At 58.4% G+C, this 19,414-nt stretch overlaps 3 protein-coding genes across 3 annotated transcripts in view; 2 read left to right on the top strand and 1 right to left on the bottom strand.

Annotated features, from left to right (window-relative positions):
• Positions 1-5,663, top strand: part of PHF1 (PHD finger protein 1) — a 30,965-nt gene extending 25,302 nt beyond the window's left edge. The window contains exons 12-14 of the mRNA XM_062512251.1: positions 1,229-1,284; positions 2,787-2,857; positions 5,435-5,663. Of these exons, the coding sequence (XP_062368235.1) occupies positions 1,229-1,284; positions 2,787-2,857; positions 5,435-5,663 (356 nt within the window). The remainder of the gene's footprint in view (positions 1-1,228; positions 1,285-2,786; positions 2,858-5,434) is intronic.
• A 3,423-nt stretch (positions 5,664-9,086) lies between these two features.
• Positions 9,087-12,995, bottom strand: CUTA (cutA divalent cation tolerance homolog; the record flags this gene model as incomplete). Its single annotated transcript, XM_062512250.1, has 7 exons — positions 9,087-9,206; positions 9,541-9,590; positions 10,002-10,047; positions 10,570-10,629; positions 11,244-11,466; positions 12,319-12,352; positions 12,927-12,995. Coding segments are annotated over 7 exons (582 nt in total), but the record flags the coding sequence as incomplete, so codon positions are not given.
• Positions 12,996-13,521: 526 nt separating this feature from the next.
• The window catches only part of SYNGAP1 (synaptic Ras GTPase activating protein 1), a 45,119-nt gene continuing 39,226 nt past the window's right edge, over positions 13,522-19,414 (top strand). Inside the window, exons 1-3 of the mRNA XM_062512249.1 lie at positions 13,522-13,554; positions 17,451-17,572; positions 17,725-17,830. Of these exons, the coding sequence (XP_062368233.1) occupies positions 13,533-13,554; positions 17,451-17,572; positions 17,725-17,830 (250 nt within the window). The 5' untranslated portion in view covers positions 13,522-13,532. The remainder of the gene's footprint in view (positions 13,555-17,450; positions 17,573-17,724; positions 17,831-19,414) is intronic.

Here is a 19,414-nt window from a genome sequence, read left to right as displayed (position 1 = left end):
GGGGGTTTTTTGGGTTTTTTTGGGTTAATTTGGTTTTTTGGGTTTTTTTGGGTTAATTTGGGTTAATTTGGGTTAATTTGGGGGAAAATTGGGTTGATTTGGGTTAATTTGGGGGGATTTGGGTTCATTTGTGTTCTTTTGGGGTTTTTTGGGTTTTTTTGGGTTTTTTTGGGTTTATTTGGGTTCATTTGGGTTAATTCGGGTTAATTTGGGGTTTTTCGGGGTTTTTTTGGGTTAATTTGGGTTAATTCGGGTTAATTTGGGGTTTTTTGGGGTTTTTTTTGGGTTCATTTGGGTTCATTTGGGTTAATTCGGGTTAATTTGGGGTTTTTTGGGTTTTTTTGGGTTCTTTTGGGTTAATTTGGGTTTTTTGGGGTTTTTTTGGGTTAATTTGGGTTAATTCGGGTTAATTTGGTTTTTTTGGGGGGGGTTTTGGGTTAATTCGGGTTAATTTGGGTTAATTTGGGTTAATTCGGGTTAATTTGGGGTTTTTTGGGTTTTTTTGGGTTAATTTGGGTTAATTCGGGTTAATTTGGGTTTTTTTTGGTTCATTTGGGTTAATTTGGGTTAATTTGGGTTAATTTGGGGTTTTTTGGGTTTTTTGGGTTAATTTGGGTAAATTTGGGGTTTTTGGGGTTAATTTGGCTTAATTCGGGTTAATTCGGGTTAATTTGGGGTTTTTTTGGTTAATTTGGGTTAATTTGGGTTAATTTGGGTTAATTTGGGTTAATTTGGGTTTTTTTGGGTTTTTTGGGTTAATTTGGGTTAATTTGGGTTAATTTGGGGTTTTTTGGGTTCATTTGGGTTAATTCGGGTTTTTTTGGGTTAATTTGGGGTTTTTTGGGTTTTTTTGGGTTCATTTGGGGTCTCCGGGTGGAATTTGGGGGGTTTAAGAAGGAATTTGGGGCAATTCCCGGCGGTTTTGGGGTTTCCCCTCCCTCGATGTGAAGGGGGGGGAGGGGGGGGGGTGAATCCCCAAATTTTTTGGGGTCTCCCCTCCCCCCAGCCCCCTCGGGGGTCGCAGCCTCTCCCCAGGGCGGGGGAAGGGCGGGGCTCGCCGGCGCTCCCAGGTGAGACCCCCCCCACAAAAAAAACAAAAAAAAAACCAAAAAAACCCCAAAAAATCCCCCCCCCCCCCACCCCCCGTCCCAGAACTCGGGGGGGGGGGGGGAATAATCCCCAAATTCCCCCAAATCGCCCCAAATTTGGGGTCCCCCCTCCCCCCCAGGGCCCCCCCAGCGGATCCTACAACTTCCGGCGGAAACAGGAGAGGAGACCCCCCAGGTGGGATTTGGGGATTTGGGGGGATTTGGGGGGGATTTGGGGAGGATTTGGGGGGGATTTGGGAGGATTTGGGGGGATTTGGGGGATTTGGGGGATTTGGGGGGATTTGGAGGATTTGGGGGGGATTTGGGGGATTTGGGGGGATTTGGGGGGGATTTGGGAGGATTTGGGGGGGATTTGGGAGGATTTGGGGGGATTTGGGGGATTTGGGGGGATTTGGGGGGGATTTGGGGGGATTTGGGGGGGATTTGGGAGGATTTGGGGGATTTGGGGGATTTGGGGGATTTGGGGGGGATTTTTGGGGATTTGGGGGGATTTGGGAGGATTTGGGGGGGATTTGGGGGGGATTGGGGGGGATTTGGGGGGATTTGGGGGATTTGGGGGGATTTGGGGGGGATTTGGGGGGATTTGGGGGGGATTGGGGGGGGATTTGGGGGGGATTTGGGGGGATTTGGGGGGATTTGGGGGGGATTTGGGAGGATTTGGGGGGGATTTGGGAGGATTTGGGGGGATTTGGGGGATTTGGGGGGGATTTGGGGGGATTTGGGGGGATTTGGGGGGGATTTGGGAGGATTTGGGGGGATTTGGGGGGATTTGGGGAGGATTTGGGGAGGATTTGGGGGGGATTTGGGGGGATTTGGGGGGGATTTGGGGGATTTGGGGGGGATTGGGGGGGGATTGGGGGGGGATTTGGGGAGGATTTGGGGAGGATTTGGGGGGATTTGGGGAGGATTTGGGGAGGATTTGGGGGGGATTTGGGGGGATTTGGGGGGGATTTGGGGGGGATTTGGGGAGGATTTGGGGAGGATTTGGGGGATTTGGGGGATTTGGGGGGGATTTGGGGGGATTGGGGGGGATTTGGGGGATTTGGGGAGGATTTGGGGGAGATTTGGGGGGGATTTGGGGGATTTGGGGGGATTTGGGGGGAATTGAGGGATTTTGGGGATTTTTGAGATTTTTGGATATTTTTGGATTTTTGGGGGGATTTGGGGGAACTTTTGGGCTGATTTGGGGGATTTTGGGGGATTTGAGGGATTTTGGGGGGATTTGGGGGAGATTTTGGGGGAATTTTGGGGGAATCTTGGGGGAATTTGGGGATTTTTGGGGCATTTTGGGGGTATTTTTGGGATTTTGGGGGGAATTTGGGGGATTTTGGGAGACTGAAGAGAATTTCGAGAGGGATTTGGGCAATTTGGGGGGGGTGGAATTTTGGGAAGGATTTTGGGGATTTTGGGGAGGGACTTGAGGGTTTTGGGGGATTTTTGGGGATTTTTGGGGGGATTTGGGGGAGGATTTTGGGGGTTCAGGGAGGGATTTGGGGAATTTGGGAGAGATTTTGGGGGGAGGACTTTGAGGATTTTGGGATTTTGGGAATTTTGGGGTTTTTGGGGGAATTTTGGGGGGGAATTTTTGGGGAAGATTTTGTGGATTTTGGGGATTCGCGGGGGGGATTTTGGGGTGAATTTGGGGGATTTTGGGTTTTTTTGGGGGTCTCCCCCCCCAAATTTCCCCTCCCCCAGCCCCCCATCCGGATGTTCGCCTCCTTCCACCCCTCGGCCAACACCAGCCCCAGGTGGGACTGGGGGAACTGGGAGGGACTGGGGGGAACTGGGATGGGACTGGGGGGGACTGGGAGGGACTGGGGGGGGACTGGGATGGACTGGGGGGAACTGGGATGGGACTGGGGGGAACTGGGATGGGACTGGGGGGAACTGGGGGGGACTGGGAGGGAATGGGGGGGACTGGGATGGGACTGGGGGGAACTGGGGGGAACTGGGATGGGACTGGGGGGAACTGGGGGGGACTGGGGGGAACTGGGATGGGACTGGGGGGAACTGGGGGGGACTGGGAGGGACTGGGATGGGACTGGGGGGGACTGGGATGGGACTGGGGGGAACTGGGATGGGACTGGGGGGGAACTGGGAGGGGACTGGGGGGGACTGGGATGGGACTGGGGGGGACTGGGAGGGGACTGGGGGGGACTGGGAGGGACTGGGGGGAACTGGGATGGACTGGGCCAACTGGGAGAGACTGGGAGGAACTGGGAGGGACTGGGGGGAACTGGGAGGGACTGGGGGGGAACTGGGATGGGACTGGGGGGAACTGGGGGGAACTGGGGGGGACTGGGAGGGAATGGGGGGACTGGGATGGGACTGGGTGGAACTGGGGGGAACTGGGATGGGACTGGGGGGAACTGGGGGGGACTGGGGGGAACTGGGATGGGACTGGGGGGAACTGGGGGGGACTGGGAGGGACTGGGATGGGACTGGGGGGGACTGGGGGAACTGGGGGGAACTGGGATGGGACTGGGGGAACTGGGATGGGACTGGGGGGGAACTGGGGGGGACTTGGATGGAGCTGGGAGGGACTGGGATGGACTGGGGGGTGACTGGGGGGGAACTGGATGGACTGGGGGGGAACTGGGGGAACTGGGGGGGGAAATGGGATGGACTGGGAGGGACTGGGATGGGACTGGGGGGGAACTGGGATGGACTGGGATGGACTGGGAGGGACTGGGAGAGACTGGGATGAGACTGGGGGGGAACTTGGGGGAACTGGGAGCGACTGGGGGGAATGGGGGGGAACTGTGGGGGACTGGGAGGGACTGGGAGAGACTGGGGAGGAACTGGGAGGGAACTGGGGGGGAACTGGGAGGGACTGGGAGGGACTGGGATGGACTGGGGGGGAACTGGGAGGGAACTGGGAGGGACTGGGAGGGACTGGGATGGGACTGGGAGGGAACTGGGAGGGACTGGGATGGGACTGGGAGGGAACTGGAAGGGAATTGGGAGGGACTGGGAGGGACTGGGATGGACTGGGGGGGAACTGGGAGGGAACTGGGAGGGACTGGGAGGGACTGGGATGGGACTGGGAGGGAACTGGGATGGACTGGGGGGGAACTGGGAGGGAACTGGGAGGGACTGGGAGGGACTGGGATGGGACTGGGAGGGAACTGGGAGGGACTGGGATGGGACTGGGAGGGAACTGGAAGGGAATTGGGAGGGAACGGGGATGGGACTGGGAAGCTCAAACTGGTTTGGACTGGGGCCATACTGGGATGCCCTGGGAGTGGTCCACACTGGGCCCAACTGGTCTAGACTAGTTTATACTGGTTTATGTCCATTTATACTGGTCTATACTGGTTTATACCAGTCCATACTGGTCCATACTGGTTTATACTGGTCCATATCGGTCCCTACTTGTTTATACCGGTCCATACTGGTTTATACCAGTCCATATGGGTTTATACTGGTCCATACCGGCTTATACTGGTCTATACTGGTCCATACTGGTTTATACTGGTCCTTACTGGTTTATATCGATCCATACCTGTTTATACTGGTCTATACTGTGCCATACTGGTTTATACTGGTCCATACCGGTTTATACCGGTCTATACCTGTCTATACTGGTTTATACCGGTCTATACTGGTCTATACCGGTTTATACTGGTTCATACCGGTCTATATCGGTCTATACTGGTTTATACAGGTTTATACCAGTCTATATTGGTCTATACCTGTCTATACTGGTTTATACCGGTTTATAACGGTCTATACTGGTCTATACCGGTCTATACTGGTTGATACCGATCTATACTGGTCTATACCAGTCTATAGCTGTCTATACCTGTCTATATTGGTCTATACTGGTTTATACTGGTCTATACTGGTTTATACTGGTCTATAGTGGTTTATATCAATCTATACTGGTTTATACCAGTCTATACTGGTTTATACTGGTCTATACTGGTTTATACCGATCTATACTGGTTTATACTGGTCTATACTGGTTTATACTGGTCTATACTGGTCTATACCGATTTATACCGGTCTATACTGCTTTATACCGGTCTATACTGCTTTATACCGGTCTATACTGGTTTATACCGGTCTATACTGGTTTATACTGGTCTATACTGGTTTATAACGGTCTATACTGGTTTATACTCGTCTATACTGGTTTATACCGGTCTATACTGGTTTATACTGGTCTATACTGGTTTATACCGGTCTATACTGGTTTATACTCGTCTATACTGGTTTATACCGGTCTATACTGGTTTATACTCGTCTATACTGGTTTATACCGGTCTATACTGGTTTATACTGGTCTATACTGGTTTATACCGGTTTCCCTCTCTCCCCAGCTCTCCCACGCCGGACCCGGATCCCGCCCCTCCCCCTCCCCCTCCCCCCTCGCGCCGCCGGCCCCTCCCCCTCCCCGGCCCCTCCCCATCCCCCTCCCCGGCCCCTCCCCCCGCGCTGGCCCCGCCCCCCCCGGCCCAGGCCCCGCCCCCCCGCGTGCTGGCGCGCCGTGTGACGCTGGACGGGACCGTTCAGTACCTGCTGGAGTGGGGGGGAGGGGCCGTGCTCTGACCCCTCCCCCACCCCGACACTCGGGGGGGGACCCCCCCCCCCCCCCCAAAAAAAAAAAAACAAAAAAACAAACCCCGAAATCCCCGAAATTTGGGGTGAGAAATCCTTATTTGGGGCACTTTAGCAAAGACTGAAGGGGCATTCAGGAGGGGGCGTGGTCGCCTCTGGCCACGCCCACAAATTTTGGGGACCCCACCCCAAAAATATCGGGGTCCCGACCCCAAAAAACCCCGAAGTTTTGGGATAAAAATCTTTCAATTTTGGCACTTTAGGGGGGATTTAAGGGGAAACGGCGGGGGGGGGGCGGCGTGGGGCGTGGCCTAAAGGGGCGTGGTCACCTATACCCCCGCCCACAATTTTTTGGGACACGCCCCCACCCCCCTCCCCACCCCAAATCAAATTTTTGGGTCCCAACCCAAAAACCACCGAGATTCGGGGTGAAAACTCGTTACTTTTGGCACTTTAGGGAAGAGTTAAGGGGACATGAGGAGGGGGCGTGGTCACCTCTGACCCCGCCCCCCAAAAAAATTTGGGGACCACCCTCCCCGCACCCCCCCCCAAAAAAATATCGAGGTCCCCACCCCAAAATCCCTGAAATTTTGGGATGAAAGTCTTTAAATTTTGGCAATTCCGAGAAGAATTGAGGAGGGGGAGTGGCCTGGAGGGGGCGTGGCACTCTCTGACCACGCCCACAAATTTTGGGGGAAGACCAAACCCCACCCCCCCCAAAAAATTTGGGGTTCCAGCCCCCAACCCCCCCAAATTTTGGGATAAAAATCCTTATTTTTGGCACTTTAGAGAAGAATTAGTGGGAAATGGAGAGGGGGCGTGGTCTGCGAAGGGGGCGTGGCCACATCTGGCCCCACCCCCGAAAAATTTGGGGGACCCTCCAAAAAAAAAAAAAAAAAAAAAAACCCAAACCATTTGGGGTCACAACCCCCAAAAAATCCCCCCAAAAAAATTTTGGGGTGGAAATTTTGAATTTTTGTCACTACGGAGAAAATTTCAGAGGAGGGGAGGGGCCTCAGGTGGGGGCGTGGCCACCTCAGGCCCCGCCCCCACCCCAAAAATTTTGGGGGGACCCCTCCCCCCCCCCCCCAAAAAAAACCTCACCCCCATCCCCCTCCAAAAAAAAAAAAAAAAAAATCCAAAACCTGCAAATTTTGGGTGGAATTTCTTCATTTTGGGCCTTTCTGGAGCGGATTTCCGGTGGGCGTGGCCGGGGTGGGCGTAGCCGGGGTGGGCGTGGCCTGGCGGTTTTTGGGGACCCCTCCCCCCAATTTTAGGGATTCCCCCTCCCCCACCTCCAAATTTTTTGGGGTTCCCGCCCTTCCCCCCCCCCCAAAAAAAAAAAAAAATTTGGGGGGTCTCTCCCTTCCCCTCCCCCACCCCAATTTTTGGGGTCCCCCAAAAGCCCCAAATCCCCCAAATTTTGGGATTTTTTTTTTTTTTAAATTTTTTCCCCTCTTTATTCCCCAAACTCGGGGTTCCCCCTCCCCCACCCCCGGAATTTTGGGGTTCAAAGGGGAATTTGGGGGGGGGGGGTGTTCAGGAATTTTTGGGGGGAATTTTGGGGATTTGGGGTTCAGGGAAGGATTTGGGGGGAATTTTGGGGGGGGGGGAATTTAGAAATTTTGGGGGTTCAGAGAAGATTTGGGGGCTCCAAGGGGCGGATTTTGGGGTTCGGGGGGGGTTCAAGGGATTTTGGGGTTCAGGAATTTTGGGGATTTTGGGAATTTGGGGTTCGGGAATTTTGGGGATTTGGGGATTTTGGGGTTCAAGAATTTTGGGGTTCGGGAATTTTGGGGTTCGGAAATTTTGGGGATTTTGCGGTTCAGGAATTTTGGGGTTCGGGAATTTTGGGGATTTGGGGGTTCGGGAATTTTGGGGATTTTGGGGTTCGGGAATTTTGGGGTTCAGGAATTTTGGGGTTCGGGAATTTTGGGGATTTTGGTGTTCAGGAATTTTGGGGTTCTGGAATTTTGGGGATTTTGCGGTTCAGGAAATTTTGGGGTTCGGGAATTTTGGGGTTCAGGAATTTTGGGGATTTTGGGGTTCGGGAATTTTGGGGTTCGGAAATTTTGGGGATTTTGCGGTTCAGGAATTTTGGGGTTCAGGAATTTTGGGGATTTTGGGGTTCGGGAATTTTGGGGTTCGGAAATTTTGGGGATTTTGCGGTTCAGGAATTTGGGGGTTCCGGAATTTTGGTGTTCAGGGGGATTTGGGAATTTTGGGATTCAGGAATTTTGGGGATTTTGGGGATTCAGGAATTTTGGGGTTCGGGAATTTTGGGGTTCCGGAATTTTGGGGATTTTGGGGTTCAGGAAATTTTGGGGTTCGGGAATTTTGGGGTTCAGGAATTTTGGGGATTTTGGGGTCCGGGAATTTTGGGGATTTTGGGGTTCAGGGGGATTTGGGGATTTTGCGGGTTCAGGGGAATTTGGGGGATTTTGGGATTCGGGAATTCTGAGGTTCCAGAATTTTGGGGTTCGGGAATTTGGGGGATTTTGGGGATTCAGGAATTTTGGGGTTCAGGGGGATTTTGGGGACATTTTGGGATGTTTTTGGGGTGGCTTTTGGGGTTTTCGGGGTGTTTTTTGGGGTGGTTTTTGGGATGTTTTTGGGGTGGTTTTTGGGATGTTTTTGGGATGTTTTGGGATGTTTTTTGGGTGGTTTTTTGGGATGTTTTGCGATGTTGGGATGTTTTTGGGGTGTTTTTGGGATGTTTTTGGGGTGTTTTTTGGGTGGTTTTTTGGGATGTTTTTGGGGTGTTTCAGGGTGGTTTTTGGGATGTTTTAAGGTGTTTTTTGGGGTGTTTTGGGGTGGTTTTTGGGGTGGTTTTTGGGATGTTTTGGGATGTTTTTTGGGATTTTTTTGGGATGTTTTTGGGGTGTTTTGGGATGTTTTTTGGGATGTTTTTTGGGGTGTCTCAGGGCGTATTTCTGGGCTGTTTTTGGGATGTTTTTTGGGATGTTTTGGGATGTTTTTGGGGTGTTTTTTGGGATGTTTTGGGATGTTTTTGGGATGTTTTTGGATGTTTTTTGGGTGGTTTTTTTGGGATGTTTTTGGGGTGGCTTTTGGGGTTTTCGGGGTGTTTTTTGGGGTGTTTTTTGGGATGTTTTGGGGTGGTTTTTTTGGGGTGTTTTTGGGATGTTTTTTGGGGTGGTTTTTGGGATGTTTTGGGATGTTTTTTGGGTGGTTTTTTGGGATGTTTTTTGGGGTGTTTCAGGGTGGTTTTTGGGATGTTTTAAGGTGTTTTTTGGGGTGTTTTAAGGTGTTTTCTGGGATGTTTTAAGGTGTTTCAGGGTGGTTTTTGGGATGTTTTTGGGGTGTTTTGAGATGTTTTTTGGGATGTTTTTTGGGATGTTTTTGGGGTGTTTTGGGATGTTTTTTGGGATGTTTTTGGGGTGTCTCAGGGTGTATTTCTGGGTTGTTTTGGGGGTTCAGGGGGGCACGGCGTCGCCCACCCAGCGCAGGTACGGAGCGTTCCCCTGAGCCACCGGCAGCGCCACGACCTCGGGGACCTCGTACGGGTGATGGCACCTGGACAGGGCACCCCAAAACCAATCGATTATCGATAATCGATAATCAATAATCAATAGTCAATAATCAATGATCAATAATCACCTGGACAGGGCACCCCAAAACCAATCGATAATCAATAATCAATAATCAATAGTCAATGATCCCCCCAGGATCCCCCAAAATTCCCCCCAGGACCCCCCAAAATCCCCCCCAGGACCCCCCAGACTGTGCCTGGGACCCCCCAAAAATCTCCCCAGAGACCCCAAAATCCCCCTGGGAACGCCCCCATCCCCCAGGACCCCCCAAAATCCCCCCGGGGACCCCAAAGGCCGAGGTGTCCCCAAGTCCCCACCGGATGAAGTCGGTGAGCGCCGGCACCCGGGAACTGCGGGTCTTGATCATCTGGGGGGACATTGGGGACATCACTGGGGACATTGGGGACATCACTGGGGACATTGGGGACATCATTGGGGACATCATTGGGGACATTGGGGGGACATTGGGGACACTGGGGACATCATTGGGGACATCATTGGGGACATTGGGGGGACATTGGGGACACTGGGGACATCATTGGGGGGACATTGGGGGACATTGGGGACATTGGGGACATCATTGGGGACATTGGGGACATTTGGGGACATTGGGGACATCATTGGGGACATTGGGGACATTGGGGACATTGGGGGGACATTTGGGGACATTGGGGACATCATTGGGGACATTGGGGGGACATTGGGGACATTTGGGGACATTGGGGACATCATTGGGGACATTGGGGGGACATTGGGGACATATGGGGACATCACTCACCATCAGGACCTCACTGTCCTCCTCCAACTTCCCCTGCCACGTGTACCTGGGGGGACATCGGGGGGACATTGGGGGGACATTGGGGGGACATTGGGGACATCGGGGGGACATTGGGGACATCGGGGGGACATTGGGGCTGGCACCTCCCTCAGTGTCCCCAGTGCCTTCAATCCCCCCAATGTCCCCAATGTCCCCCTGTGCCCTCAATGTCACCCCAGTGTCCCCAATCCCTGCCATGGTCCCCAATCCCCTCAATGTCCCCAGTGATGTCACCCCCCTGTCCCCCCTGTCCCCAATGTCCCCAATGTCCCCCCTGTCCCCAATGTCCCCAATGTCCCCCCTGTCCCCAATGTCCCCCCTGTCCCCCCTTGTCCCCAATGTCCCCAATGTCCCCAATGTCCCCCCAGTGCCCCCAATGTCCCCAATGTCCCCCCTGTCCCCCCTGTCCCCAATGTCCCCAATGTCCCCAATGTCCCCCCAGTGCCCCCAATGTCCCCAATGTCCCCCCAGTGCCCCCAATGTCCCCAATGTCCCCAATGTCCCCAATGTCCCCCCTGTCCCCACTCACACTGAGGTGACCCCAGGTACGATGTTCACGCAGGCGGCCAAACGCTGCTGGACCAGAGCCCTGGGACAGGGACAGGGACAGTGTCACCTCCTGTGTCACCTCCTGTGTCACCAACCCCAGGGACAGGGACAGGGACAGTGTCACCTCCTGTGTCACCTCCTGTGTCACCAACCCCAGGGACAGGGACAGGGACAGGGACAGTGTCACCTCCTGTGTCACCTCCTGTGTCACCAACCCCAGGGACAGGGACAGGGACAGGGACAGGGACAGTGTCACCTCCTGTGTCACCTCCCCTGTGGTCCCCTGAGACAGTGTCACCCCTGGGGTCAGTGTCCCTGTGGTGTCTCCTGTCCCTGTCCCCATCCCTGTCCCCGTCCCTGTCCCTGTCCCTGTCCCTGTCCCCATCCCTGTCCCTGTCCCCGTCCCTGTCCCTGTCCCTGTCCCCATCCCTGTCCCTGTCCCTGTCCCCACCCCTGTCTCTGTCCTTGTCCTGTCCCCGTCCCCGTCCCTGTCCCTGTCCCTGTCCCCGTCCCTGTCCCTGTCCCCGTCCCTGTCCCTGTCCCCCGTCCCTGTCCCTGTCCCCTGTCCCTGTCCCCTGTCCCCTGTCCCTGTCCCCTGTCCCTGTCCCTGTCCCTGTCCCTGTCCCCTGTCCCCACCCCTGTCCCTGCTGTCACCTGGCCAGCTCGGTGGCCACGCTCAGGTTGGGGCAGGTGACGAAAGCGGCCGAGACGCTGCCGGGGGCGTATCCGGCGTCACCCCCGGCGTCACCCCCGGCGTCCCCTGCTCCGGTGACGTTCCCGGCGGTGCCGCGCGGGCGTCCCCCGCCGTCCCCGGGGCAGCGCTGGCCATGGGCGGCGCTCGCCGGCCCAGCCCCGGCAGCAGCAGCAGCGACAGCGCCTGGGGACAGACGGCACCGGCGCGTCGCGACATCCCCGAGCGTCGCGACATCCCTGAGAGTCGCAACATCCCCGAGCATCGCGACATCCCCGAGAGTCGCGACAGCCCCGAGCGTCGCGACATCCCCGAGCGTCGCGACATCCCCGAGAGTCGTGGTGTATCGGCAAGTCACGATGTATCAGAACCCGGCGCATTGCGACGCCAACGTTGGCACGTCGCGATACATCGCTGTGTCGCGATATGTCGGTACCAGCGCGTCGCGACATAGCGGCACCGATCTGTCGCGATATACTGACAGCAGCGTGTCGCGATATGTCGGCGTGTCGCGACGCGTCGCTGCGTCGCGGCACATCTGCAAGTCGCGATACATCGGTACCGGCACGTCGTGACACTGGCGTCGGCATGTCACGATACATCGGCGTGTCGCGACGTATCGGTACGGGGATGTCGCAGTGCAGCAGCACGTCGCGATATACCGGCACGTCGCGATATATCGGCACCAGCGCGTGGTGATGAACCCACACGTCACGATACGCTGGCGAGTCACGCTCTATTGGCGCGTCGCGACGCCCGTGTCGCGATACTCCCGTCCCGACAGCCCCACGTGCGGCCATAACCCCACGTCGCGATACCCCCGCGCTACCCCCGTCGCGATACCCGCGCTCTGTCGCGATATCTCTGTCGCGATACGTTCCTGTCGTGACATCCCCCTATCGCGACGGCCGCGTCTCGACCGCCGCCCCTGACACGGAGCCCCCCTCGCGATACCGGCCCTGTCACCCCCTTCCCATATCGCGATACCCCCTTCCCATATCCCGATATCCCCTCCCATATCGCGATAGAGGCACTCACAGCCCAGGCCGCTCTCATCGGCCGCCGGCACTTCCTGGGGGGGAGGGGAGGGGCTGAGACCCCAAAAGGGACCCCAGACTCAAAACCTGACCCCAAAACCCCCAAAACTGACCCCAAATCCCCCCAAAATCCCCCAAATTCCCAAAATCCCCCAAATTCCCAAAATCCCCCAAATACCCCCAGCCCCAAAAGCCCCCCCCCAATTGTGCCCAGCCCCCCGTTCACCCACCCCACAATTCCCTCCCAAAATTCCCCCAAAACCCCACCCCAAAATTGCCCCCAAACCTCTCCAGAGACCCCAGACCCAAAACCCGACCCCAAAATCTCCTCCAGACCCAAAAACCCGACCCCAAAATCGCCCCCAGACCCAAAAAACCCGACCCAAACTCGCCCCCTCCCCAAATTTCTCCGATTCTCCCCCCCGGCCCCTCCCCCTCCCAAATTTCCCCGATTCTCCCCCCGCGGGCCCCTCCCCCTCCCCAAATTTCCCCGATTCTCCCCCAATTCTCCCCAAACTCGCCCCAAATCCCCCTTGGCCCCCACCCCCGGCCTGCCCCTCCCCCTCCCCTTCCCCTCGCCCCCTCCCCACCGCCCCTCCCCCCGCTCACCGCTCCCCGCGCGCCGCTCGCGCCGCCGCCGCCCCCACGTGACCCGCGGGGCCCCGCCCCCGCGCCGTGACGTCACCGCCGCCGCCGGAAGCGGCCGGGGGTGGAAGGGGGGGAGGGGGAGTCCCCACCCCCCCTTTCCCTCCCCCCTCCCCCTCCTCTTTCCCCTCCCCCACCCCCCGTTTCTCTCCCCCTCCCCCCCCTCCCCATCCCGGGGCTCCCTCGGCTCGCCCCTCCCCCCACCTTGGGCCCTCCCCCTCTGGCTCCTCCCCCTTCGCTCCCGGCCCCTCCCCCCGCCTATTTGGGCCCGCCCCCTCCCCCTTCGCCCCTCCCCCCCCACTCCCGGTCTTCCCCCCCCCTCCCCCCCCCTCCGTTTCCCGGTTCCCGTTCTGGCCCCTCCCCCACCCTTAACCCCTCCCCCTTCTGGCCCCTCCCCCATTTCCGGCTCCTCCCCCCTCCCCTTCGTGTCCCGGCCCCTCCCCCCCCTTTTGCCCCCCCTCCCCCCTCCCCATTTTCGGTCCTCCCCCCCTCCCCCTCCCCCCTCGCCCCTCCCCCTCGCCCCTCCCCCCGCCCCTCCCCCCGCCGGGGGTGTCGCGCGCCGGTGGCACCATGTCCTATGTCCCCTTCCGAGGTACGGGGGGGGCACTGGGAGCACTGGGAGCCGCGCGGGGGCGAGCACTGGGCGGACTGGGAGCGGGGGAGCCTCGGACTGGGGATACTGGGAGCGGGGGAGGCCGGTACTGGGGATACTGGGAGCGGGGGAGGCCGGTACTGGGATACTGGGAGCGGGGGAGGCCGGAACTGGGCGGACTGGGAGCGGGGGAGGCCGGTACTGGGGATACTGGGAGCGGGGGAGCCTCAGACTGGGGATACTGGGAGCGAGAGAGCCTCGGACTGGGGATACTGGGGGCGGGGGAGGCCGGTACTGGGGATACTGGGAGCGAGAGAGCCTCAGACTGGGGATACTGGGAGCGAGAGAGCCTCGGACTGGGGATACTGGGGGCGGGGGAGGCCGGTACTGGGGATACCGGGAGCGGGGGAGGCCGGAACTGGGGATACTGGGAGCGGGGGAGGCCGGAACTGGGGATACTGGGCACGGAGGATGCTCTTACTGGGACCGGGGGTGGCTGTTACTGGAGATACTGGGAGCGGGGGTGGCTTGGACTGGGGACACTGGAACCGGGGGAGGTTCGGACTGGGAGCTGGGGATGCTCTTACTGGGACTGGGGGATGCTGGTACTGGGTGGACTGGGAGCGGGGGTGGCTTGGACTGGGCATACTGGGACCGTGGGAGGTTCGGACTGGGTGGACTGGGAGCGGAGGAACCTCGGACTGGGGATACTGGGAGCGGGGGATGCTCTTACTGGGACTGGAGGATGCCGGAACTGGGGATATTGGGAGCGGGGGAGCCTCGGACTGGGGATACTGGGAGCGGGGGATGCACGGACTGGGAGAGAGGGATGCTCGTACTGGAGCCGGGAGTGTCTGTTACTGGGGATACTGGGACTGGTGGATGCTGTTACTGGGGATACTGGGACTGATGGATGCTGTTACTGGGAGTGATACTGGTGCGAGGGATGCCAGTACTGGGGATACTGGGACCAATACTGGGGATACTGGGACTGGTGGATGCTGTTACTGGGGATACTGGTGTGTGGTGATGCTGTTACTGGGGATACTGGGACTGGTGGATGCTGTTATTGGGGATACTGGGACTGATGGATGCTGTTACTGGGGATACTGGGACTGGTGGATGCTGTTATTGGGGATACTGGGACTGATGGATGCTGTTACTGGGGATACTGGTGTGTGCTGATGCTGTTACTGGGGATACTGGGACTGGTGGATGCTGTTATTGGGGATACTGGGACTGGTGGATGCTGTTACTGGGGATACTGGGACTGGTAGATGCTGTTACTGGGAGTGATACTGGTGCGAGGGATGCCAGTACTGGGGATACTGGGACCAATACTGGGGATACTGGGACCAGTACAGGGGCTGGGAGTGTTGCTTACTGGACATACTGGGAGCAGGGGAGGCCGGTACTGGAGATACTGGGGCTGAGGGAGGCTATTACTGGGAATACTGGGAGCGGAGGCCTTGTACTGGGAATACTGGTATTGGCACTGGAGGATACTGGGACTGGTGGATGCTGTTACTGGGGATACTGGTGTGTGCTGATGCTGTTACTGGGGATACTGGGACTGATGGATGCTGTTACTGGGGATACTGGTGTGTGCTGATGCTGTTACTGGGGATACTGGGACTGGTGGATGCTGTTACTGGGGATACTGGTGTGTGCTGATGCTGTTACTGGGGATACTGGGACTGATGGATGCTGTTACTGGGGATACTGGGACTGGTGGATGCTGTTACTGGGAGTTACTGGTGTGTGCTGATGCTGTTACTGGGGATACTGGGACTGGTGGATGCTGTTACTGGGAGTTACTGGTGTGTGGTGATGCTGTTACTGGGGATACTGGTGTGTGCTGATGCTGTTACTGGGGATACTGGGACTGATGGATGCTGTTACTGGCGATACTGGTGTGTGGTGATGCTGTTACTGGGGATACTGGGACTGGTGGATGCTGTTACTGGGAGTTACTGGTGTGTGGTGATGCTGTTACTGGGGATACTGGTGTGTGCTGATGCTGTTACTGGGGATACTGGGACTGGTGGATGCTGTTACTGGGGATACTGGTGTGTGCTGATGCTGTTACTGGGGATACTGGGACTGGTGGATGCTGTTACTGGGAGTTACTGGTGTGTGCTGATGCTGTTACTGGGGATACTGGGACTGGTGGATGCTGTTACTGGGAGTTACTGGTGTGTGGTGATGCTGTTACTGGTATTTGTTGATGCTGTTACTGGGGATACTGGTGTGTGCTGATGCTGTTACTGGGGTTACTGGTACCAGGGGATGCTGTTACTGGGAGTTACTGGTACTGGTGGATGTGGTTACTGGTGATTACTGGGACATGGGGATGCTGTAACTGGGAGTTACTGGAACTAGGGCATGGTGTAATTGGGAGTTACTGGTATGTGTTGATGCTGTTACTGGAGTTACTGGTATTGGTGGATGCTGTTACTGGGAGTTACTGGGACCAGTGCATGCTGTAACTGGGAGTTACTGGGAGTTAGTTACTGGGTGTTACTGGGTGTTACTGGTAGTTACTGGTAGTTACTGGGAGTTACTGGGAGTTACTGGTAGTTACTGGGAGTTACTGGGTGTTACTGGGTATTACAGGGTGTTACTGGGAGTCACTGGGTATTACTGGGAGTTACTGGGTGTTACTGGTAGCTACAGGGAGTTACTGGGTGTTACTGGGAGTTACTGGGTATTACTGGGAGTTACTGGTTACTACTGGTCTGTGCTGGTACCTGGACACCAGGTCAACCCATTCAGTGGGTGCTGGGTGGGATTTTGGGGGTCCCCCGGGGGTTTGGGGGGTCCCGGGGGTGCCCGGGTTGATCCTGGGGGTTCTGAGGGACCCTCAGAATTCCCAGTGGGAATTTGGGGACCCTCTGGAATTTGGGGACCCCTCCAAATTCCCCCCAAAACTCCCCCAAATCCCCGGAATTTGGGACACCAGGTCAACCCACCCGATGGGCACTGGGGGCACCCGGGGTTTTTGGGGATCCCCCAGGGGGTTTTGGGGGTCCCGGGGTGCTCGGGGGGGGGGGGGATCCTGGGGGTTCTGAGGGACCCCCAGAATTCCCAGCGGGAATTTGGGAACCCTCTGGAATTTGGAGACCTCACTCCAAACTTCCCAAAAAACTCCCCAAAATTTGGGACACCAGGTCAACCCAGCCGATGGGCCCTGGTGGCACCTGGGATTTTGTGGGGCGAACCCGGGAATTTGGAGGGTACCCGGGATTTTGGGGGGCACGCAGGCCTTGCCCATCCCTATCCCAAAACTCCCTCATCCCTCCCCCCCTTTTTTTGGGGGGAAAAAAAAGGAGGAATTTTGGGGATCCCAGAAGGAATTTTGGGGTGTCTGGGGCATCAGCTCCACCCCAGCAGTGGGGGCTGGGGGGGGGGGGCACCCATGGATTTGCGGGGGCACCTGAAGGTTTGACGGGCACCCAGGGGCTTGAGGTCAATCTTGGGGGGCCCCACGGGTGCTCTGAGACCCCACACCCCAAAAAAATAAATGTGGGGGGACCCCTCCCGAACCCTCAACAGAACCCCCAAGGCTTTTGGCCATCAGGTCTACCCCGGTACCGAGTGGGTGCCGGGGGGGCACCCAGAGGCTCGAGGGGTCCCGCGGTGTCCTGGGGGGTGGGGGGGGTGGTCCCAGGGGTGCCCATCCCCCCCTGTAAGATTTGGGGACCCTCCCAGGAATTTGGGGTACCCCCCCCCCCCCCCCCATTACCCCAAGCAGGCGCCGCGGGCTGCGGTTGCCGGAGCAACGTGCGGGATGCGGGAGGATGCCGGTGGGCAGCACCCATGGGTGGGCTCCGGGGGGAGGGGGGGGGGGAGAGCGTCCAGATGTGACCCCCGCCCCCCCCCCCCCTCTCCCCCAGATGTGCGTGGAGCCCCCCTGGCCCGCGGGCCCTACGCCCCCTCCCCCTACGAGCGCCCACCCTGGAACCCCCGGTTCTGCATCATCTCCGGGAACCAGCTGCTGATGCTCGATGAGGAGGAGGTGAGCGAGCTGGGGGGGGGGAGGTGGGCATGGGGAGAGGTTGGGGGGGGCTCGTGGGGGGGGGGGGGGGGGTCCCCGAAAATGCTGAGCCCCCCCTTCCCCCCTCCCCCTTCCCCCCCAATCCCTGGGGACCCCCCACCCCGCACCCCCAGATTCACCCGCTGCTCATCCGGGACCGGCGGGGCGAACCGTGCCGGAGCAAACTGCTGCGGAGAACCGTCAGCGTCCCGGTGGAGGGGCGCCCGCACCCCGAGCACGGTAACGGGGGGGGCCCGGGGAGGTTTTGGGGAGCCCCTGCCCCCCCCCCCCTCCCCGAGGCCGGGATTGGGGTGGGGGCGGGGGCGCGGGGAGGAGGGGAAGGGGCGGATTTGACACCCCCACCCCCCCCATACCCCGCATGGGAGCCATGGTGACATCCCATAATGCTCGCAGAGGCGCTGCGCTGCCTGGCGACCGTTGCCATGGCGACGGGGACACGGGCCTGCCCCCCCCCCCGCCCCCCCAAAATTCCTTCTCCCCCCCTCCCCCCCCCCCTTCAGGGAGGCCCCGGAGGCGCCGCCCCTGGGAGGGGGAGGGGCGGTGGGGGAGGGGGGGTTGGGGACACGGGGGGACACGGGGGGGGGGACGGGGGTTGGGGACACGAGGGGACAAGGGGGGACACGGGGGGGGCATTGGGGGGGCGGGGAGGGGTGGCCCCGCCCCCACCCCGCGGTTTTTGGGGGGAGAAAAGGGAAATTTGGGACTTCCGGAAAGGAGGGGGGGAGGGGACAGGGACGGGGACAGGGACAGGGACAGGGACAGGGGACAGGGACAGGGGACAGGGGACAGGGACAGGGACAGGGATGGGGATGGGGATGGGGATGGGGACAGGGATGGGGACAGGGACGGGGATGGGGACAGGGACAGGGATGGGGACAGGATGGGGACAGCGATAGGGACAGGGACACCAGTGCCACCAGTGCCACCAGTGCCACCGGTTCCACCAGTTCCACCAGTGCTGTTGGGGACAGGGACGCAGTGCCACCACCCTTACCGGGGGACAGAGCCCACCAGTGTCACCACCGGTGCCAGGGGACACCGGTGCCACCGCTGTCACCTCCCCGGTGCCGGCCCCACTGTCCCCATCCTGCTGCCACCCCCCAGTGCCACCGGTGCCATTGGAGAAAGGGACAGTGCCACCAGTGCCAGCCCCACAGCCGGGACAGGGAACACCAGCGCCACCCTGTCACTGCCACCGCTGTCACCTCCCTGGTGACCGTCCCCATCCTGCTGCCACCTCCCCAGTGCCACCTCTGCTGTCGCCAGTGCCACCCCAATGCTGGGGACAGGGGACACCGGTGCCACCGGTGCCGCCATCCTCTGCCTCTGTCACCGCTGTCACCATCCACTGCCATAAATGTCACCACTGCCACCGTCACCAGTGTCACCAGTGTCATCAGTGCCACCATCGCCAGTGCCACCATTCCCAGTGCCACCAGTCATCCCCAGTGTCCCCAGTGTGTCCCAGTGTCCCCAGTGCCACCATTCCCAGTGCCACCAGTCATCCCCAGTGTCCCCAGTGTGTTCCAGTGTCCCCAGTGCCACCATTCCCAGTGTCCCCAGTGCTGCCAGTGCCACCATTCCCAGTGCCACCAGTCATCCCCAGTGTCCCCAGTGCCACCATCCCCAGTGTCCCCAGTGTCCCCAGTACCACCAGTGCCACCAGTCATCCCCAGTGTCCCCAGTGTGTTCCAGTGTCCCCAGTGCCCCCCATCACCTCCCAGTCCCCCCAGTTCCCCCTCCCCCATCTTTTTTTCCCACGGCCCTCTGGCCCCGCCCCCCTTTTTCCCACGCCCCCTCTGT

The sequence above is a fragment of the Cinclus cinclus genome, chromosome 35 (assembly GCF_963662255.1).
Source record: "Cinclus cinclus chromosome 35, bCinCin1.1, whole genome shotgun sequence".
NCBI lineage: Eukaryota > Metazoa > Chordata > Aves > Passeriformes > Cinclidae > Cinclus > Cinclus cinclus.
The sequence above is the reverse complement of the archived record's forward strand: the minus strand, read 5'-3'. Positions and strand labels throughout refer to the sequence as shown.